This window comes from Phallusia mammillata, chromosome 8 (assembly GCF_965637545.1).
Source record: "Phallusia mammillata chromosome 8, kaPhaMamm4.hap1.1, whole genome shotgun sequence".
NCBI lineage: Eukaryota > Metazoa > Chordata > Ascidiacea > Phlebobranchia > Ascidiidae > Phallusia > Phallusia mammillata.
In genome coordinates, this window is record NC_137259.1 from 11,114,039 (window position 1) to 11,137,340 (window position 23,302).

At 35.8% G+C, this 23,302-nt stretch overlaps 1 protein-coding gene across 1 annotated transcript; it reads right to left on the reverse strand.

Moving 5' to 3' along the window:
- Positions 1-716: 716 nt before the first annotated feature.
- LOC145204508 (serine/threonine-protein kinase mTOR-like) lies at positions 717-23,023 on the reverse strand. Its single transcript, XM_080077099.1, has 59 exons — positions 22,794-23,023; positions 22,604-22,723; positions 22,404-22,493; positions 21,367-21,509; positions 21,213-21,314; positions 20,883-20,984; positions 20,699-20,819; positions 20,376-20,443; positions 20,239-20,311; positions 18,530-18,630; positions 18,311-18,469; positions 18,110-18,243; positions 17,796-17,927; positions 17,577-17,710; positions 17,257-17,516; positions 17,090-17,162; positions 16,964-17,028; positions 16,760-16,900; positions 16,573-16,695; positions 16,240-16,416; positions 16,036-16,170; positions 15,852-15,975; positions 15,639-15,772; positions 13,652-13,762; positions 13,510-13,596; positions 13,124-13,291; positions 12,945-13,057; positions 12,717-12,878; positions 12,168-12,261; positions 11,975-12,103; positions 11,669-11,811; positions 11,259-11,424; positions 10,938-11,083; positions 9,270-9,348; positions 9,026-9,213; positions 8,502-8,718; positions 7,704-7,889; positions 7,444-7,569; positions 7,164-7,295; positions 6,983-7,089; positions 6,800-6,917; positions 6,623-6,719; positions 6,121-6,200; positions 5,953-6,056; positions 5,780-5,876; positions 5,613-5,711; positions 5,294-5,416; positions 4,810-4,992; positions 4,222-4,356; positions 3,753-3,927; positions 3,478-3,613; positions 3,064-3,211; positions 2,874-2,996; positions 2,640-2,795; positions 2,361-2,571; positions 2,217-2,291; positions 1,933-2,016; positions 1,199-1,301; positions 717-831 (listed from the first exon to the last, which is right to left on the reverse strand). The coding sequence occupies exons 1-59, from the start codon at positions 22,891-22,893 to the stop codon at positions 816-818; spliced, it is 7,428 nt and encodes a 2,475-aa protein (XP_079933225.1). The 5' UTR covers positions 22,894-23,023; the 3' UTR covers positions 717-815.
- Between the last annotated feature and the right edge of the window lie 279 nt (positions 23,024-23,302).

Here is a 23,302-nt window from a genome sequence, read left to right on the forward strand (position 1 = left end):
TACAATGTACATCAAAAAGACCTTCGTCGAACCCCGATTAAGAACCATTGGTCTACATCTACACTCTACAATAATCGATCACATTGGACTTTGTTGCATAACCGAGAATAGGCTACGGACTATACTGTTCGTTAATATTTATCTAACCTGCCACAACTCACAAATGTGAACTTTGGCATCTGCAACTCTTAAACCTACATTTTCAGGAAACACCTATGCACTCGTGTTACTTCTGTACACCACGTAGCCTACTCCAAGTTTGGAGTTTTTCGACTATCATGTTTGTATTTCACAAAAACTTAAGCAAACTAAAGTGTAGCTTACAATTCTCATCTAATGAGGCCAGTGATCATCGAAACCAATATTTAGGGTTTAAAGGATAAATTTAACTACTTTACAAAAAAATTTACTATGCAAAACCAACCAATGACGAAGGACATTTCGTCACACTTGTGTGATCTAGGAAGTTCGTACTATGTAATTTTTTACCTTTTAAGGGGCTCGTTGATATATAACTGGGTAAAGATTTACAGGCAACTTTAAACACTGACCTACAATACGTGTAATTTTGAACAACTTTTCGAAATGTGGGAAACAAATCTGCGTTTGACAGAAAAAATACTAACAAAGACAATAGGCCATGTTTTTCTTTACGGCAAGGGGAGCATAATAACCTAAATGACAAGATTTTGTTCACTCTTTTTCATTACAAAGTCTAATGTGACGAGAACATAATTTATTACATTCAGATAATTTTCATTGATCAAAAAGCAAACAAAACGTCATGGCCATTTGTAATTCTCATTTTCTTCCTCTCACCAAAACGGACACCTAAAAATAGATAAACCTGTAATTATTTGATGCACAAACAAACATACAAAGAAATGCTAGCGTAAACATTCATCAAAAAAAAATGTTAAAACAGTTTTAATCTTGTCCACATGAAGTTTGTTTGAAAGCTAACTTTAATATCATTGCCTACTAGTAAGGCCATATTAGGTTTTCCTGCCAATAGAGCAAGAAATACAGCCCTATAGTTTCAACATAACCAAACACAAATTAATCGTTTTTACTTTCACATTAAATAAAGTGGAAGGCATGTACGCCAGTATTTAGATGTAAGTTTAAAAACGATTAAAAATGTTGAACTTCGTTTTGCTTAATAAGAAACCTCACGAAATGAAAACTGTCAACTTACCAACCAATATAACACTGGCAAAGATTTTCGTGTGATGTTGCCTGTGCAATAAGCAGCTCAACCTGACTTGGAATATCCATTGGTTCCGAGCTGAAATCGCATCCTATCACACAACACAATTAATCATAGAAACGGTAAAGAAGCAACAAAACTTTATCGGGTAATATTAGCATTATATACATATTTCAAAGCGTTTAATTTAGGCCTGCCATACGTCCTCTTTTTGGAGGACAAAAAAAAACAAGTTGTCCCCCGAGGACAAGAAAAAATACCCAAATGTCCTCCTTTTAAAGGAATTTCTGATTTATCATACATATGTGACAACTGTGCTATTCAAAACAGCAAAATATAGATCTTCAGCTTATTTTTTAAACAATACATGCTTTCCTTTTTAAAAATACAAGCTTATTTTAATGTTGTGGCGTGATAAACGTCAAACTTTATCCAAACTACAGTGTATATCATTTAATTTCTGAAGCTTTTATTTTTTGGGGGGCCTTTTTTTTTGGGGGGGGGGGGGGGCAATTGTTTTTTCATGTTCTTTTAGACAATGTGTCCTCCTTTTTGAATTTGCTCGTAACACGTCTTTTTTCAAAACAAGGAATAAAAAGTGTTAATACAACATCCTTTTAAAATACTATTGGAACAAGCAGCAGGGTGCAAGAAGAAAGGTTTTGCTTAGTTTCCAGGACATTCTAAATTTTTCTTGTGTCTCGCTTTAAACGGTAACTTACCTGTAAGTTTATCTCTAACCCGTTTAACGATAGTCAGAGCCTTCTTGTTCAGAACTTCTGGTCTGTAAGTAGTGTTGCTATCACCTAAATAAACGGGATACATGTTAAAAAGTTTAACGCAAAAAACATTCCAAAATTCTATCAGAGTCTGCAGATTACACACACACTCACATACGAACACAAAACCTGTCATAAAGTTAAAACAAAACAGCGGCATTTAAATGTACACTATTTTGGCAATATATAGCATGTGACTTATAGTTCCTTGTGAATTTATTACAAACCTGGTGTTTGTAGAGGCAGGGGTGGTGGTTCTTGAATCGGCGTTTCGCTCCCACGAGTAGAATGTTCAGCATTACCTGAAACGACAGAGCGTACAAATCATTAACCAATGTAAGAACAGACTGAACAAATTTTATAATACGTACTGTCAACGAGTCTCCAATTGAGAAGTGGATCATAAACAAACGCTTCAAGCACGGCCATGACACTTTCCCTGTGTTGCCGAAGTACGTCCATTACAATATGGCAAGTATGTTTGTAGTTCCCTTCAATTCCAGTCACCTCCATCGCATTGGTTAACATTCGAGTAAGACGAAAAGGAATTTTCTCAGGGAACTTTTCTCTCGCCATCGCCACCTAGTGAAAGCAATCTTAATGTAAGCAAGAGCTGAGGCAATAACAACACATTAAGAAGCGACGCCTACCTCGAAGCAATCACCAAAGTCTATGTGTAAAACTTTGCCACTAACTCGATCAAGCATCAGGTTGCTAGGGTGACGGTCACCAAGACCAAGCACGTGACCAACCATCGACATTACAGCCAATGACCTTGTGTAGTTTGTGCGCCGATCGAACCATGCCTAAACACATGCAACAAAAACAAATGTAAATCCTAGAGTAAACAGGTTGTGTCAAATTATAGTTTTTTTGTGAAGTACCTCCGAAGTCGGGCTCTTCAACCACAATAATTTCGATAAATCGTCGCCTGCTGTGTTGTTAATAGCGTGTTCGAACACCTCAACCTTCTGCATCAGTGATAGATGGTCGTAGTCCGGAGCCATCTATAAACGAAAGAGGTAAACGATTTTTGTGCGAATTGTTATGCACAGTCGGTGAAGGTCAACTTACCCTCAGCATTATACGATGCTCAATATTTAGCAGGATCTTCTTTTTGTCTCGGTAATCACGAATAAGCGCATGCAATGTATCACAATTTGGCACCCAGCCAATTAAACCAGAGTTTGTGGATAGGGGGACCACCGAAAAACGTTGTATGCTGTAAAAAATCGTAGCAATAAAAAGTCGCAATTTAAAAGTGAGATAGTTACGTGGTCAGAAAGATCATTTATTTTTTTGATTGTTGGTCAAAACACCCATGTAAAATGTTTTCGCTAAAACGTAAGCAGCACAAATTCAAAACAGAAAAACAATATCGTTTGTCATTATTTATTGTAATCTTTGTACGCGACCCAATAGCATTTTTGGTGGTAAATGTCGCAAAGGTATTACAAATCACTATCAACGACCATTTGCGTGGCATACCTCAGGTTTTTACGACTGCAAGCTTGATCAGTGGCTAAAAGTGCGTTAACCAATCCAAACAACTGCATGACGCGCTCATCCTGACGCAAATCTTCGTGTCCTTTCAGAAGGAAAGTGTAGTCTTTTCCATTGCCACCTGTTAAATCACAAATAGACAAGCTCAGTTGGTGACTGTATTACCGAGCCGTTTTAAAGGTTTTAAACAAAACAAAAACAACCGGAAAAAGGCCCTATGTTCGACCCACACAAAGCAGATAAAATATACAGCAACTGACCTTTAATGGAGAGTTTTCGAGGCCTCTGTTTCGATGTTATAACTTGTAATGTGTGTTGTATGGATCTTATACGAACAATAGGTCGATGTGGGTCGTATGTTCCAGGCACAGCAAGTTCAAGATCTTTACAAACCATCAACTTAGGGGAAACATACTGCAGTTCGATCGTCGTAAGCTGCAAAATAATCAATTTGCATCAACAAGTGCATGCAGGTAAAAACATGGCAACAGCCAACCCCCTTTTTTGCTGTGTGCTTGTAAATCGCCTTTGGTTTACGCAGCATAATACCCCATAATACAATACATTACCTCACGGCTCTACCATGGTTTTCCATTACCTGTTTATATTTTTATTCGAATTCACAAAAATACATTTAGCTTAAGTTTTGTGAAGTGCATGAACCCTTTTTTTTGTTTTAACACAAACTGGTCAGAAAAAAATGAAATAATGCCAAGATCAATTTATAACCTGTGGAAGCTGCTTGGAAATTCGCCTGAACACGTGATAGTAGAGATCCCATGCTTGATTGAGATCTTTGATGTTTCCTGATTGCATGAACTTTCTGCACCACTCCTGTGCTTCTTGAAGATCGCGTCCATACGCCTGAAACATCGTTACACAAAACAATATGATAAAACACAAAAAACGCAAGAAAAGTGGAACAAATTTTTAAGTCTAAGAGTAGGTGTGATTCTGATAGTACTATCCCCACATAGGCAATTTCTAAGCATTACAGGCGACACATGTACTAATTGATCTACGAAAAAGTTTTACTTTTTACAAAATAAACATCTTGCAGGATTATATATAAAATGTTTGCTAGACAGTGCTGTTTGTGAGAAATGGTGGGCTTAGACCAGCAACATGCAACACAACAGATTTGTTAAACAACGCCAAAACTATGATGCAGAGGTATGTGCCGAGTGAAATCAGTTCGAATCAAAACTAATTTGAACTGACATTCATAATTCAATCTCGTTTTAAACACAAAAATACTTCACAGTAAAAATAAAAATATACATTAAACCAAAATACATAACCAGTTTTTTGACAGACCTGGTTGAAACTGATTTCCTTTAAAGTTTGCGGTCCTTTCTCGAGAAGGAGATGAAGCGGTTCAAGTGTCGCGAGCATTGCACGCACATCTCTTTCACCAAAGTAGAGACGGGAAGCTTCCTCCAAACCTTCGTGCCACAATTCATGCCACAGAATTGCTACACGAATCAGTTCCTCAGACACCTTAAAAAATAATCTTGCAATTAAAATTGACACTTTTTTCTAGATTTTCTTTGAGAATTGTTTTTAAACAGTCAATCTGCTCAAAGAGCATAAGACCGGTTTTGTAATGTGAAATTCGCATCTTTAAAAATTCTGAAAAAAACAACTGCAAAAATATTTCCAATATAATGTTACGTTAATGATAAAAAAAACTTTAATCATTGGTTATTTTTTGTCCAAAACTTACTCCAAAAAACTACTAGGAAACACAAATCTACAGTAGCTTTTTTGCAGGTCTATACACGATAAAATAATTTTGTACCAGTATAGCTTGTTGCACGAGGTTGTTGGAATGGTCACACATTTTGTTGAGTATTTTGTTTGCAGCCTGATTTCGTTGCACAATCGCTGATTTCGATGCCACCGCAAGTGGGTAAATTAAAGCCTGAAAAAGTTACAACATAACAATTTTCTGGCATATGGTTAGTAACCATTCCAGTTACATGAGACTATTATAGTCAACTACAACCCTGTATGACCACTAATAATTGGCACCAAACTGCGTGACTAAAAAATTAATTATTTTCACAAAATATACTTTTGTTCTTAAAAAATAAAGTAATCAAGTACATAACAAATACCTGTGGATGATGCTTTCCGATGTCAGCCAGCAGCTGATGGTTGATGTGGGAAACTAACGACCTGGGTGTATCAATGCGAGCAATCAATTGAGGAATCACCTGAATATTTATAAGATGTTAGAGTTAGACTAAACAGTGAACTGTTTATGTTGAATAACTTGACTTACTTGCAGCCAATTTTCAATCTGAATACTTTTAATTCCTTCAACCAGTACCTCATTAAGATCTTGCCAGTGGCCATATTCGAACCAAAGTGTGAGAACCCTGATATGGTGACAACAACATATATTGTGAATAAAATTTGTGGTATATTAAAAAACGCCAGCTTTTGTAATAATACCTCAACGTATCTTGCAAAGAATTGCCCTGTGATAAAGCGATAGATCTGAAGAACCCTTGTACGGATGGAACAGCGTACTTCAAGATAGTCGAAATACAATCATGCTGAAATAAATAACATACGTTTAGTATAAACTCTAAAAGAAGCTGTGTCAGCCATTGCTCTTACAACACTTAAGTCTTTCTTCGTTTCCATTTCCAGATCCGATACTTCCGATTCAGAGTCAAGGCTGCTTTCATCATCTTTTTCTTTAAATTCAAGATTTTAAAGTTAAAACATTCTCTTAGGCAAATTCACAGCATTATCTCTCAGTTTCGCAGTATGCACAGCACTGTGCGTCATGCGTTAAATTGGTGATTCCACTGCGTATCACAGTTTAAAAGTGCCGACGAACCTAGGTAATCGTTTAACGAACTTTACAAGCTTTCTTATGTAATTAACCAGAATATTAGGCGGACGAACTTCATGCCCAGTGACACGCAAGGTGTTTTAAGGTGCAGAAATTAAAGAGCACTTTTTGACTTACTTTTTTAAATTTTTACACGGCTTGTTTTTAGTTTCTGTTACCATTTTAACATGACAAGTTAACTGAGACGCAGCGTTCAACTTTGCAAAACCCTGGGCTACGGTTTCACGCCACTATAACGCTTATTCTAATCACTGTACTTACCAACTCCGCTCCTAGTCGACACATCACTTGGGGTGTCCATTTTGTTTTTGTAGAAGAGAACACACTCGAAATTCACCACTGCCCAGGAATGCCATGCCTTGTCACAAAAATAAGTTACAAAAACATGACAACCAAAGTCTAAATCCCAAGCTAGTAATATTTCAACAATAATTTTACCTTGTACCAGCTTCTGTCATGTTCTGTAGATAACATGTGATACTTGATTATGTTTGGAATTGTTTTTTCGTTAATTCCATAAACATCTTGTTGCCACTCACCACATTTCAAGTAACACCTGGAACAAAACATTTCAAAAACTTTGCTGAAAAACAGATTCAACATGAAATTTAGGTTTATTACCTTGAAAGCAAATGTTTGAGTTCACTCCTTTGTTCTGGGTCAGACAAAGTGTGCGGAACATTTTGAATACTTGCTACAAATTTGTGCATTTGCGCTAAAGCTTCCTCCTAAAGTGACAGCAAATAAAAGGATTAAAATCAACAGAGCACAAATCTTTTTAAGCAGTACAAAAAATAATCACCTTTTTATGTTGCTTCCATACATGTTTGATGTAAGCAAATGAAACATATGGGTATGTGGTTGGAAGAGGTTTGCTTGGATCCATTTCTGGATCCATTTCCAGGAGTTTTACCAATGTTTTATGGGCTAGCATCTGCGATAGAAACACACAATGTATAAGTTGGAAACATGCATCAGATTTAAAACTTCAGTTTGTAAAATCATAATTTAATCTGCACATCCAGGCAAGACTGTGTGCTATTTTAGTTAAACTGAGCTTTATTATTCCAGTAAATGTTTACCTGTCTGCCACTTTTCATGCAGAGACTTGCAAACTTGAGCAATGTCCTCATATCTTCATGGGGTGAAACGACCAGTGAACGAACTTGGATAATTCGCTGCCAATCTTCCAGCTGCCTTTGGCAACCCTGCAATGTATCAATACAATTTTATTAGAATCTACCAACCGTGGAAAGTTGCCATCAGTATTGAAGTAAATAACAAGCTAACATTGCATATTGACAGGGGTCACAGATTCAGTAAACATTTAAATTGTACAAACCTGCAGTCGGTCCCACCAGGCCTGTCTGATGATTGGTCTCCTTTCAGGCATAAGTTTGTATTGAACAACCTCTTCCAGTTCAGCCAAAAGTTGACAGTTGACCAATGCTGGGTATGCTCGACTGTGAGATTCACCAGCGAGTGCAGTTAACTCACTGTCAAGTATCTCCCGGGCCTCAGCGATGCACTGAATTGGAATAATCAGTTTTTTTGGAGGAAAAAATAAAAGCAAAACTTTAAAAGATTACCGAAGATTAGTTAAAACCTGACAATAGGGTTTAACAAACTTTGTGTGGTACAATTTTTTTCTGTGTGAAATTCTTTTAACCTTATTATATACATAACTTTGTGCAGGCTTGCAAATAAAATGGTAATACAAGCATTAGATTCATACGGTTGTACTGGGGTCGGCAACTCCTGGCATACATAAACATGCATGTTAGGTGATTTTTTATGACTTGCCCAACTTGCAAATTCGCCTATAATTTTGATTGCACATATACATTATGTTGCTTGTTTTCAGATGATTATTATGTAGTCTCAAAATGTCAGCATACATACCCAATTTTGCCTCTATTCTGTTTGATATTCAAATCAGCTGGCACAAACCACTATTAAGTCAAAAAATGTTACACAACCACTATCACGTCATAATGTGATTATTAATTCCACACAAGATGTACAGTATTTGGCATGTAATGTTCAAAAGGTTGCGATTCAGCTTATTTGTATTTTTTAAATTTAATATCACTGCAATAAAAAAACTAACGTTATGGCAGAGAGTGTACACATTAAGTACCTCTTGTGCTTGACCAAAGTGATTTTGATGGATGGCAATAACAGCACGATACAGTGATCCATCGTAATGTTCTCTTGGAATCATACATGTGTATTCATCCATACTGCCCCATTTACCAAGACCCCAAGCAGCTGCAGCAGCAAGACGAGCCATCTTTTTTTGTGCATCTCCCTCACATGTGTACCACTGCTCCTCAGCACATGTGTACAGTGAATCCCTTGAAAATGTTACAAATACTCAATTATTGTTGCAGCCAACTCATGTGCTAGTGGGATAACTGGTAAGTACAATGCAATGTAACCAATAGATGGGAAGTGATAGAAAACAGTCAGAAAAACATTTTCTACAAAGTTTCTTTTTCCAATTCCAAAATTGTTTGGAAAATAACAGAAAAACAAACAGAAACAAGATATGTAATGTTTCCATATACAACTTGATGTTTCAAGAATCCTTAAGTGTGCCATAAATTTTCCCCCATATAAGCTAGACAATAAATTATTCATTTGTGAATAGTAATGTCATACCATTCTCCCAGTGCATCCAGACATCTCATGTATCCCAGCTTGTTCTCAATCAACTGTTCCTCTCTACTCTTGTCATTCTGACCCTCTTTTCCAACCAATGGTACCCTCAGTTTGTAGTGATAAGCTTGTTTTGCCTCTTCCCATTTGTGCAGCCTCTCATACCATTCTACATTAATATTGTGCTGAGGCTAAAAATAAATCGTTTATTAAGTCGCCTGCTTTCTAAAGACAGGTAAATACATACATTTGGCAGTTGAATATTGTTAATGTGATACTGTAAAACTCCATTTGCAGCTTCTGGTTGTCCTAACTTGCTGTTTATGCTAAAAAAGATACACATGAAAATATATGTTATTGTTTATTGCTCATAAAACTAGAAGGGTGGCTTAGCACATATTGCCCTTGCATATACACTATAACCTATTTTAAAACATTGATATATTTCCTATGCTTATTTTATATTGGGTCCCATACCATCCACTATCTTTTATAACCTTAGTTGTTTCTGCAAGCAGAAGCTCATGGGTCCCCACACATGCAAAGTTGTAGATAATGCATTTCAAGAGATAACCATGTGAAAGTTTGGTGTTGTAAGGTAAACGCAGTGATCGGCACTGGGCTTAAATAATAATACTATGTAAAAACATAACATTTGAGTATGTTTAATAAACTTTGCAAAATTTCATATAATTAGAATGTTTTTTAAAAGTTCATTTATTTTAGGGGGCTAGTTGAGTAAATGTTGGGGCTAAAGGTAAAACACATCAACTGAAACCTACAAATAGCATAGTCCACATACTACCCCAAATTTTATCCAATCCCGACACTGTTTAAAAAACTGACCCTTTGTAGGGGACTAGTGGGGTAACTAATGGGGTCAGACACTCAAATTAAAAAAATATGAAATCTCAATGACTCAATCAATAGTACTGCAAAATTTCAGCCCAATCCGCCAATGTTTAAAATTTCGACCACTAGAGGTGTTTTGAGCGACAACCGTTAATGTTTCAGATGTCATAGGGCTGTTAACAACCCCCTAACTAACGTTCACCAAGCAATCCACAAAGTCATAAAAGAGTAACATACAACTGCTTGCCCTTGTAACACTATTGAGCAACAGAAATCTTTCGTTTGTGGTGCCCAGTAACATACAAATACGTTTTACACTTTAGGGGCTTGTGGGGTAAATGATGGGGCTACATGGTTGAACACACCAATCGACATCTATAAATGGCATACTCTACAAGCTATCCAAATTTCAGCCAATTCTGACACTGTTTAAAAACTCACCCATTTTAGGGGGCTAGCGGGGTAAATACTGGGGTTATCAACAAAAACAAAGTGGGGTGCACATCTACATAACTACATCTACCATCTGTGTAAATTTCATCCAAATCCATCAAGGATTTGATAGAAAAAACGAGTCTGACAAACTTCGGGGAAAAATACCCATTTTAGGGGGCTAGCGGGGTAAATACTGGGGTTATCAACAAAAACAAAGTGGGGTGCACATCTACATAACTACATCTACCATCTGTGTAAATTTCAGCCAAATCCATCAAACATTTGATGGAAAAACGAGTCGGACAAACTTTGGGGAAAAAATACCCATTTTAGGGGGCTAGCGGGGTAAATACTGGGGTTATCAACAAAAACAAAGTGGGATGCACATCTACATAACTACATCTACCATCTGTGTAAATTTCATGCAAATCCATCAAGGATTTGATGGAAAAACGAGTCGGACAAACTTTGGGGAGAAGAAAAAAGAAGAAAAAAAACAAAAACAATTGGAGTAAAATCAATATGTGTCCCCTTCAGGGAAGGGGACCCATAATAAAAGTTACTTGAATTGATGATCATGCAACATAATATTTGTCTTTTAGAAAATAAAAGTTGTGGTAAAACTTACTTAATTAAATCACCAATAACTTGATCAGTTGGGTTTTTATGGAACTCAAGTTCTTTGTAGTGCAACGCTTTTGCATATGCTCTACAACGGGAGGCTGTTTCACCAAGCAATGCTATGCCATTATCATCTCCCATTGGCAGTGGACCCTGTATGATAGACTCATTTTAAATAAACAATGAAACAAGTTAAAAATCACTGCAATTTGCTTGTACATTCATAAGTTCAACGACAAGGAATGATAACAAATTTCGTTAAATCCAAAATTTTTACTTGACTGCTTTGCATGACGATTGGTATTAGCGTTTGTAAACCAAGTTTTACCTTGTCAGTATGTTCCATAAACTCAGCAAGATTGAGTAAAGTGTGGGTGACTTCAGGTGGAACATCATTCGCATCAAGTGCAAGTTGAATATAATGAACCAACTCATCTTGTTGTCCTTCATCAAGTTCACTCCAGCATGATAAAAATGCAGCATTGAACAACTGCCTAAAAAAACAATATTTCAAGCTATAAAACTATTGTAAGCACAAACAACCAAGTTTTATGCCCAGAATATGATGAAGACTTAACAAACAGATTGAATTTTAGGTGATAGAAAGTCCTGCTGACATGGTAGTCCCTAAGTAAAAAGTATTATCTTAGTTCCTTAATTGATTAATTGATTTCTGACAGTTTATTAAGAATATTTATGCAAGTTTTAAAACCATATGTAATTTATTTTTGGGAATACCTGGCCAGAGGTGTGTATGATTTGGCAAGAGCACCACAGGCTTTCAGAGCCATTGATGGTGACTCTTTGAGTAACTCCAAACTAAGATGTCTCAACCATTCAAGCCAATCATCTTTGGATATTTGTCTGGTAACAATCCATGCCTAAAAAAAACGTAAAAAACTTTAAATATCCCTGCTTTGGGCTGTCATTAATCTCAGGATATTCTGGATAATATTTTGGTATTTTTGGAAATTTAACTTGTTGTTACCAAGAATCCTATGTGATGTTTATTGTACCAACTGCAAATTTCAGAAATTACAATACCTTTTGCAGGCTACTTGTGTGTACATGACTTTTCTTAGTGACAGTAATGTCAGCAGCATTTGGGGTAACTTCATCACTTTTTTCTTGTCCACTCCATAAGAATGCATCACCACCAGTCCTAGGTGAACCCTAACACAACAGATAAAAAAACAGTTGTGACCTTTTATAAACAAATGACACTAACTTAAAGTACCTTCGTTATTTGTGAAACCAGATTTTCATATGTAGGATTCACTATTTTGTGTTTTAACAAAATGGAATCAATCATGGGCACAAACACAGCAAACCTGCAAAATACAAACAATCAAGTGTATTTTATGCTGAAAAAAACATTATGACCCACTAAGGTATTTCAGTAAGTCAGTATTTTTTGTATTGTTTTGACACTAGGTTTGGTAGCAGTGCAGAGCCTAAAAGTTCTAGACTGCAATTGTAAGACTTAAATAAATTCCTTCTATTTACTATTTACCATGTTGTGAAAAGTTGAAATTTACCAGACTTCAAGCTTAGGAAATGTCAACTACTTAAATACAATCTTTGTACACAGAGATAAGATAACTTGCAACAATGCTTCAACAGAATCAGTTGGATTCACAAATGTATGGAGTTGTTTGTGAGGTGAAGACTAACCATTGCGATGGAACGAAAACATTTATCAACAGCTTAAGGATATGACATAAACATATTTTTGTTTCAAGTAGATTAGATGGCTGTGAGCTACATAATTTAATTTAGTACAAACCTGGGCCCAAATTGTCGAATTGCAGCACAAAGAGTTTTAACTGCTGGTTGTTGGAGATCAGGAGAAGTGTCAAGAACGAAAGCAAGTGGATGAACAATTTGGGACATGTATTCCCGCAAGTCAATGCACTCACATAACTTGGACAACGTCTCAAGCACAGAACTGAAACATGAAAGCAATGCTGGAATCCAAACATTTACAACAAAAAGTTACATGTCGTCTTTCAACCTTCTGATGTTGGTTGGTGTTTCCGCTGCTCTTAGTTGCTGTAACATTGGTGGAAGCAGGATGTGACTGTAGTCATCCAGATTTGTACCAAAAACTTGCATTGCATGCAAAAGCTAAATACATGTAGCAAAGATAGATGATGGTTCATTAAGTAATATTGTATGGTACACTATACAAACCTGCAGTGTTACAGTTTTTCCCATGCTGTCATCATACATGAAAATCTTTAGTGCATAAGGAATAATTTGAGGCAAATAAAGCTTGAAATCAGAAGCAAGGGCTGCAGCAATTTGTTCCGTCAATGAAATTAGGGTGCTTTGCATTCCACTACCCATGTTCCAGTATTCCTGGTGAAAAGCAAACTTGTCACCATAGCTAGCTAACACTGCCAAAAGAGAAGTAATTGGCAGAATAAACCATGTAAAAATGCTGGCAATTTAGGTTTCAAATTCCTTCCTTGAAACATACACAAGTATGCAGAATTAGTTATAACTTATATTCTCTTGGAGCAAGGAATCTATATTTCATGAAGATATTTCTGCAATATGTCTAAAACATGCCATACCTTAATGACTGCAAATATGCTGTCCATAAATCCTCGAACATGTTGCTTCACTGTTGATATGATAAGCCCAAGGTTTTTAAACAAAAACTGCAATGAAAATTTGGTTAAAACAAAACACAAGATTTTATTAAATTGCACAAACCTCTCGAATGCTGGGGTCACAATTTTGTATGGTTGCCAAGTAGGTGGGTATAATTTCAGACAAATAGGGTACACATCTGACACCGAGGGACTGGAACATATAGTCAACAGCCTAAACAAACAATTAAAATATCAATTGGGATTTTTTTCATCTATGACAAAGACGGACATTTTCTTCTTGTACCTGTATAATTATAGAGAGGTGCGTTTTAACTTTTTATCTATACTTTCCCCCTCAACATGACATTATTTGCAACCAAAACACCGGTGCCTTTTTGTTTTAAGAAACAATGCGAAACTTAGTGGTACAAATGCTGATGGTTAAAGTCTTTTAACATCTGGTTGCCTTTTAGAAAACAAATTCTTCCAAATAACTATAGTAAGGTGGTTTAGGGTGGTCTACAAGTGTGTCACACATAACCTCAAACACTATTTCATCAAATATTATGGATGGTTGAAAATGATGCCACATATCCACTTGTTAACTACAGTATGTAGAATAAACAAATCTCTTTCATTTCTCCAGATGTTGGCCAATTTTGTTACTGGTCATGAATCATTACAATGCATCCACTTTTAAAAAAACTCTCATGTATAAAACTATCGGGATTACAGGGTTTAATCCCCATAAAAAACTAGAAGGGTGGCTTTCTGATATACTTCCATTTTATATATTCTATACGATATTTACCAATTTACTATACACATCATTTGATCTACACATATGATTGTTTTTGTAAACAAAAACTAATGGGTCCCCACACGCGTGTTTGTGCGGATTTACGGTAAACAAATGTTGCGGTGACTTTTAGATTTTTAAAAACAAATTTTTAGAAAGCATTAACCCAATAAAAAAATTGTTCGTATTCTTTTTGCACTATTATTGTCGTATAATTACAAAAACATTAAAAAAGAACAAAACAAATACTTTAATTTAATCTCTTGCTTTGACCCAGATATTGTCGTACCATTGACCTGTAGTAACCTCTCAGGGTGCACACGCCAAACGACTGTTTGACCTATTGACACCGTTTTCAATAGACGCCGTCCTTACTGTTCAACAAAACCGTTTAACCTAATTTATACATGCCTTGAGTGTTGATTCCTAAATTTATAGCAAAAAAACACTACATTATGATGAAAGAAAGTTCTGAACTGTGTAATAATACCTACTAGTTGACCTTAAGTAACCCATGGTCATGCGGCGGCCAACCTGACAACGAGCATTTAAAAAAACACATTTATCTTGCAAAAATGTCAAGTTTGATTTTTCAACTTTATTTTGATTAACAAGTTTTGCTTGACATATACGAAACCGAAGCACGCTTATTAGGTTTAAATCACGTCATAGGTGTGAAACCTTCGCCAAAACTGAAAATGTGAGTGACCACTTAATAAAACGAAATAGCATTGCTGTGCAAAACAGCTAATTTCTAATCACCGAAACGACGTCTCGTAAAACGTCTGTCCGACGTCAAGCTGAGCCCTCCTGCTATCGTAAACCAGTGAGTTACTCTCTTGGGACTTCTGCCTACAGTGTCTTTCTTGACCAAACGAGCGTTAGACACATTTACGTTTCGGGGGCCTGTGGGTAAACCGCTGGGTAATTAGGGGTCAAACTTCTGGAGGATCAAGTTTGGATTAATAACTAACATATGTCCAAATTTGAATAAATTTGAAGCACTCTTTCTTTACCAAACCAGCGTTACAAACCAGCGTTAAAATTTTTACGTTTTCAGGGCCTGTGGGTGAACTGCTGGGTCATTCAGGGTCAAACTTCAGGAGGATCAAATTTTGGTTAATAACTAACATCTGACAAAATTTAAACAAATTTGAAGCACTCTTTCTTGACCAAATGCGTTTAACAAACCAGCGTTAGACAGAAAAAGAAAAAAAAAATACGGACAAAAACAATATGTGTCCCCTTCAGGGAACCCATAATAAGGCAAAATAGGTTGGACTGAAAAAATAGGTTGGCCAAATCCTACCTGAATAACATCTTTGTGGTGTGAAGATAAAAGAGGATCTCTCAGAACTCGCATTAAAGTTGAAATTGCAACTGCAGGGTAAAATTCCTCTGATGCAGTTCCAATAGAAATCAACATGTCACTCACATTAAACTCTGTGAACAATCAGAAAGTGCATTGAGCTATGTACAATATGACAACAAACAGGGAGCACAAACAAAAAACTTCTAATACCACTGCTAGGGTCCTTTTTCACTCTTCTTTCATTTGCCCCTATTGAACCATCTTCAACACTTCCTTGGTTGATTTTATGTTTGTATGGATCAAGAGTTCCAATTAACCCCAAAACTTTCATGACCTACAAATTAAAAACCAGCATTGGTAATGAGCTAAATTTACCAAAATTGGTGCATCTGACCTCTTTTCGAAACATTAGACTTGGTTCGCTTTTTAGGAAAGCCAGTAGTATGTTGAGCAGCTGGGGATACTTGTAGTAGGGCTTCACAACATAACCTGTGCTTTCAACAACCTTTCCCAGGGTAATCAAAGCAACCTAAAATTTCACATTTTTGTATTTAAAGTGGAGCACATATGCACTTGTTTCAAACAAAACTTCCCTGACCTCTCGTTTCGCAAAACATGTCATGGCTTGAAGCATGGATAAAATGATGGGAGTCAGCTGGTCAATGACACCTAGAACTTCTGACCCACCGACCTCAGAAAGGTCACCTATTGCCTTCATAATGCCAACTGACACTGAAGCAGTCTGTTCATCATCTTGTAATTTGGAGATAAGGGTCTAAACATAAAAAATACAAGTTATTTAGTTGGGCCCATTCCATCAATGTGTGTATCAATAAAAATATGTGGCAACCAAACTAAAACTATATCACTTGTCATTAGGGCACAAACAATTTTAGCTTGTTCGTCATTTTTATTGACTGATAGTAAGCACCTTTATAGTAGGAACAACATAAGCCTTCATCACGCTTGGAGCATTGCGGGCAAGGTGACCAATGAGTCTTGCTGCTTGCAATTTGTTGCGACCAATTCCACTATGTTCTAATTCTGCCACAAGCTTTAAACAAAATAGCTTACAATTAGCATTGGTGTTGGGTATTTTGGTAGTCCAGAATAATAACCTGGATAAGTGTTTTTCTTAACAAAGGCATGACATAAGCAGGATTAAGTTCTGACAATCTTCCAATGGTTTGAATCGCTTGTTCTTGAACTTCATATGCCTCATCATGCAGAGCCACAAAAAGTATGTTTAAATTTTCAGACTAAACAACAAAAAGATTTATTGGTAAAGTTGGTGTTAACTTTAAAACTTTTGTTACAAGTACCAAAATGGAATAACTGTCAAATCTTTCATCAAGCATCGTCAATACTTGCAATCGCACTTGTTTTTCTGAAAATTGTTTCATGATTTTAAGTTTCGCCACTAAACTTACCAACAAAAAAAAACTTACCTGTGTCACATAGTGCTAAGTTTAAAACGCTGCCTATAATTTTTGCAAGTTTCGGTGACAGGACTGGATATACCTTCACAAAAACAAATTGTTCAGGTCAGTGCTAACCACATGATCAAGGCCTCAATTTGTGGCAAAACAATTGTATTTTTCTTATCAGTACTTACAGTAGTTTGGTTAGCAGAAGTGCAAGGGGCTGGAATAGAAGGTCTCATCAGTGAAATGACTGTTGCGATCGCATTCAATCTAACTTCTTTGTTTTCATGACCCAGATATTTTGGTGATGAGCATTCCACACAAAACTCCATGAAAGGGGATGGTGGTGTTTTTAATTTTCTAGGTTGGTTGACATAAAACTTGAATGTGGCTAGAGTTTGCAATGCTAGGATGATTGTTGGTACGTCAATAGCATCAACATTGCTGGAAACTGCCAACATACCAAAGATTTAGTTTAAAACTCCCAAATTTTCCAAATTGTCTGTTTTACCATTTTGATCCCCTGATGCAAGGTTTTTGGGTAGAAAGACAGAGGAAAGTGTTTTGACAACACCCTCACGAATTGTTTGCCTCAATGATGGAGTTTTCACATTTAGTTCGTGCAGAGCTTGCATGAGTGAAGCACTGTCAAACACAAGTTGAAAGTACAATTGGTAAAATGTGATCATTTGTCAGCCACAGATACTACATTCCGCAACTATGGACCTACTTCAAACCAACATTGAACATTGATTGCAGTAACTCATCATGTATAAAACTGATTGTGTCAGCTGAACCAGATCTTGCCAACATCGCAACACATCCAAATACTGCTGGTTCCACAGTAAAGTTTCTTTGTCTCCTGCAAATAATAAAGGTATTTCAATGAAAATCATTGCTTTTTTATACTAAATCAAATTTAAAGCAACACAATCTAGGTACACATGACCTAATTTTAAAACATAGCTTAACCAATAACAAAATTGACATAAAATTGCATAAAACATAGCCATTATATATATTATTTCGTCATTTAATACCTACTTTGCATTGGGATCTTTGGGTGGCAAGTGGTGCTTGACAAATTCAAATATTTTGGAAATAAACTGATTTATAGCAGTTCCGGTTGCAACTGCCATCAGGCCTATGGCATGAAAAGATGCAGACCTGTCTCTTTCCTGAACAATAGAGGAAGAACAGATTACAGATATTACAGCTTATTGATGAAGTACAACATGATGTCACCTTTTTCAGGCATGAAAAGAGAAACGTCATTGAATCATTGAAATAAGACACAGAAAACTTTTCTGTATCAAATGCAGCGAGTCTTGGAAGTAACGACATTATGGAATGTTGAATAAGGACATTTCTTGATGTTCGATGCAACAATACAAACTTACAAATCTACGCAACAAAAAATATCAAAATCTGTAATCCGAAAACATAAACAACATCATACATTACATCATCAAAATTTTCAGCAATAAGATCACAGCAGCTTAAGCTTTTGCTTGGAGCGTGGCCTTGATTGTAATCATTTCCATTTAGAATTGGAGGCAATAGTGCTGCAAACAAGGGACATTGATTATTAAAAACCAAACTTGTTCTAAAACTAAAAACAAAACAAGACAAAACAGGAAACTAGGAAAAAGTTTTCAACTTTTGAAAAAAAAAAAAAACTATAAACAAAATCAGAAAACATAAATTTATAGAAGTAGTTGAGTACTATTTCAACAACAAAAATGGCTTTTCTACCCGTTGCTTTTTTTTATTTCGACCAATCCGGTTTTTCACACAACCAATTTGAGTAACCAGTAGGGATGTTCAAAGTAGAATAATTGGGTATTCTAGAATAATTGATGCGAATCTAGAATATCGAATCCAATTCTTATATTATTTTTGACTGAGCAATCATTAACCTTGACAACAACTAAAGTAGACCAGTTTAATACATTATAAAACATATTTTTCATTTATAATGTAAAAAAAGAACCAAACAAAACAAAACAAAACACTGTAAAAAAACTTTGCACAACTGCATTGAAACTAAATGACCCAAAATCCACAAAGCCAGAAAAATTAGCATAAGGTTAAAAAATAACTTTTCCGATTTTATTTAGTGATTATTATTGCCTTCAGTAGAAGTAACTATGTTGTAAGCATGCTGTGGTAATTTGATTTGTTGATGGTAGAGGACTGACAAAGACTCCCTCCTAGTGTACTAATATATAACGTTTGTTAACCTAAAACAACTGCAAAAACAGGCACCCTAGCAAAGTTAAAACATTGGGTGATGTAAAGCTGGGACATTGGGTGATTTTAAATTCCAATTAAGCTACCAGCGATTTTGCAACACAAAATGTGAACTTTGCAGCGTGTACTAACTGCATTCTTATGTTCGTATAGGGTTAAAAAATGATGCAAACGTCATATGTTATGGGATTCCGTCACTGTTTTTGCGATATTAACAGACAATCCCATGCTTCCAATCGCTGCCTAACGCCATGACCGTTAAATGTTTGTTGTGTCGGGAAAAAAAATCGGAAACAATTAGATGCCGGTTAGACGTTGCAAAAAGTCGCCGGTACGTCGTTTAATGGCATAAGCATAATCACGTGATCAAAAGCGCAACAAGTGCGCTAATCGTTAATTATGCCTCCAACGCACAACCGTCGCTATGGCGTTGTTATAGTGACTCGTGACTTGGCGTTATAACGTTGTATAGCGCTCACTGATTTGACGGCGACGAGTCACTTGCCGTCTTTTGCAACTGGTACAATGACCGGGCGTCGACGTAAAAACGTAACGCATGTGTTTACGTTTTTACCAACGACCAGAGCACACATTTATATCGGTTCCAATTACCCGATATAAACGGCAAAAATGGATTCGAATCTAACTGGATTCGAATCCAAAGGATTCGTTATTCTACTTTGAACATCCCTAGTAACCAGTAAGTGATTAACTGGATTTGTCTGCACTATACCCTTGTTCTGTTAAAAAAAGTGATGCAATTGTTGAATTTCCTTGTAAAAAAATTTCAACCTCATTTACTTGAACGAATTGTGAAAAATATCTGCCCTAAGTAGAAAATAAACAAATGAAAACATTGTGTCCCCTTCAGAGTTGGGGACCCACCAAAAAAGCTGATGGTAAAAAACAGTGATAATTACGTTGAGTTTTAGAAGATGGTGCATAAAGGCCAGGATACAGTCTTGACACCTTTCCACTCTTGGAAACCTTAGACTAAAAAAACAACAAATGATTCTGCTATTTTTTGAAATACTGTTTGGTTACCATTGCAAAGTACCTTTTCAAAAGACGCTCCATTTTGTTTGAATTGATGTGGGGGGGTTAAATCACCAAGAACAAAATCATCTAAACACAATATACTGTTTTCATTGCAAAAACTTAGTTTAATTTTGTACTAAAGCAAAGAGAAATCAAGCCAAACACCAGTTTTGGCATTTATGTGCTCCATGGTAGTTGCAAACCATTTGCTATTGATAGTATAGCTGAACATAAAACATTGTTATCGTTGCAAAAGCATGGCACAAACCTTACTTTGTGCAGTCTGTGTTCTATTGCTAACCTATGGTTACAAAATAAAAGAGGTCTAATTTTGCAACAAACCTGCATAACTACAAATTTGCAGAAGTTCCAACAAAATAAGTAACGAGGAATGAATCCGTTCATCTCTAGATTTTTCATGCATGGTCGACTCAGTTATTGAAATAGCTTCATTGTAACATTTCTAAAAATATTTGTTTCAACCAAAAAAACTTTTTTACGCAATCCTTTTCAGACATTTCAGTACCTTGTACCACACTGGTTTGTGTTTTGTATCCTTCACTTCACGTTGCACCACAAGAAACAAAGCTGCCCTTAATGCCTCTATTGCACACTCTCGAATAGTTTGCTAAAACAAATTGAACTTTTTATGCATTTTATAATTGATCAATCATGTTCTGTGACAATTCATCTATTAAAAAGCTTAAGAGTGTTATAACAGACATGGGGACAAAAAACATGCTACTTATTACTTCAATTTTTTTTAGATAACATGGCATTGTTAATGTTACAGTGAAAAAGAAAAAAACAAGGCTGCCAAGTTTAATTTTTTTTCAAACAAAATGTATTTACATACCTTTGTGTCATGCACAGCATAAAAAATGTTGTCAAAAAATGTCTGTATTTGTTGATAAAAGATTGTAGGGGCACTGAATGCCATTTCCCGCAAGATTAACACCTAAATAACAGGACTAAAATTTCTAGTCATATAAATAAAAGCATTTTCTTACAGCAGCATGCCTTTTCCCTTCAGTTTTTTCAGTTCCCAACCATTCAATTGATCGCCGAACTTGAAAATCTATATATTCAGTTCTATAAGTTCCACTGCATGCTGCCATTCTACCCATTGCTTGGGCAGCAATTTCCATTACACCTACAATGTGTAAAATAGTTGAAGAAAAGTTACCACAAACACATATTTCCAAAGCAATTCTAACAATCTTTAATTTGTAAACACAGAAAAAACCAATTAATAGCAATCTGGTTAATAGCAATGCTTTGGCAAATCCCAAACCACTGCCCATCATTCGTTAAAGAAAACAATAGCCGCTTTAGCAGGGCCGCTTTCAAGTCACCACACATCATTTGTTATGAAAATATTTCTGGATAAATAAGACAAATTCAAATGATTATTTTGACTTCTATGTGAAATTGGACAGTATAATGTTATGTTGTTGATGTTACAATGTTTCATATATACCTTCAACAAATGTACATGTGTCACCTATTCTTAATTGGGTCCCAACAATAAAATAACATTTCACAGCATAGTCGCAAGCAGTAACAGATGGGTCCCTCCACATGCGTATATACATAGGTACAAAGTTTTACAAAAATGTAAGGTGCCAAATGAAAAATCAAATATCATTTATTTTTTGTCAAAATCTATGTCAACCTTAACCTAATGATGTACATGAACATCTTTGGAGAATATGTGCGAATGGAAAAGCACTATTGTTAATGTGCAGGGTTAAAAAAAAAACTTTTTTCCGAGGTTGAATTGTTCTATTTAGTTTCAAGAAAAATCAGCAATGTACTCCTCAATTTTGGACTGTGCAAATCTACTTTCAAAGGGAAATCAACATAGTTGCTTACATTTACCCACCGATCCTCAGTTTGGTGGATTGCATGTAGCAAGAATTTTTTTGTCAAAACAAATGATAGACAGCGACTAGAGGTTTATGATAACCTTGCAACAAAACATAATTTACTAATTACTAGATTGCCATTAAACATATTTATCTGTGTAAATTGTATTTTAGCTTACCTACATCCGATGATGGAAACAAATTTCGGAGTAAATTATAGAAACGTAGCAACTGAACTTGGCTAGCTTCATCTACTTCCACTTGACTTACTGCAAAAAAGCATGTTTATTTTTTAAGTCATTTAAGTTGTCTATCTTAAAACTCAAGTTTTAGTGCTAGTGAAAGAATATGTGACATATCTTAGGTATCAGTTCCATACCAATTCCTAAAATTCCTCCTTTCTTTTCATTGTTATCAGAGCTAGAAACCATCTCATAAATGCATGTGTTTAAATCACTCATAAATTGTGTTGATTGGTCAGAAGAGAGCTCTTGCACCTCTGAAATAAAATACCGGTGTTACACCTTTCACTTGTGGTGATTCTAAAGTACGGGTACACGAGCTGATACCTGTGTTAATGTAGTGTTGCAACGCAATTGCTGTTGACAGTCTACTTTCCTCATTTCGACTTTTAAGGCCTTGAACAAAATGCTGCACCGTGGAATCCATGATCACCAAAGTTTATAAACTTACACAAGAATAAGAAAGATCACAATTTGGGAGAAACACATAACATACACACCTATTCAGTCAGTGCTAAAGGTGACAGAATGTACATGTACATATTAAAATCTGGTGGAACAACAAGTAAAAGCAACCTGGTGCATTAGTTTCATAGAAAAAGTTTACCACAACTTAGTTTAGAACCAGTAGTAATTTTGGCCCAAAATTTTTCTTCATTACCCACACATCACTCCAGCTCTAAACATTTGTTATTTGTATACTTTTTTTCAAAAAAGGTGTTGTTTATTGATAAAAAAATGCTTTAAGTTTGATCCAAATAAAACTGTTCCAAAATCAGGCTCTAAAATTGTTAGGTTTGTAAACTTTGTATCTGTTTAGTTTTTTGTTGTTGAAC

What these genes read in the sequence shown, in the direction of transcription:
- LOC145204508 (XM_080077099.1), bottom strand. Translation starts at nt 22,893, where the DNA reads ATGGATTCCACGGTGCAGCATTTTGTTCAAGGCCTTAAAAGTCGAAAT. An exon ending in CTTCTGCTAACCAAACTACT is followed by an intron (nt 17,163 to 17,256) that starts GTAAGTACTGAT and finishes GTTTTTGTGAAG; the next exon opens with GTATATCCAGTCCTGTCACC. An exon ending in TGCAGTCGTAAAAACCTGAG is followed by an intron (nt 3,212 to 3,477) that starts GTATGCCACGCA and finishes GATTTTTTACAG; the next exon opens with CATACAACGTTTTTCGGTGG.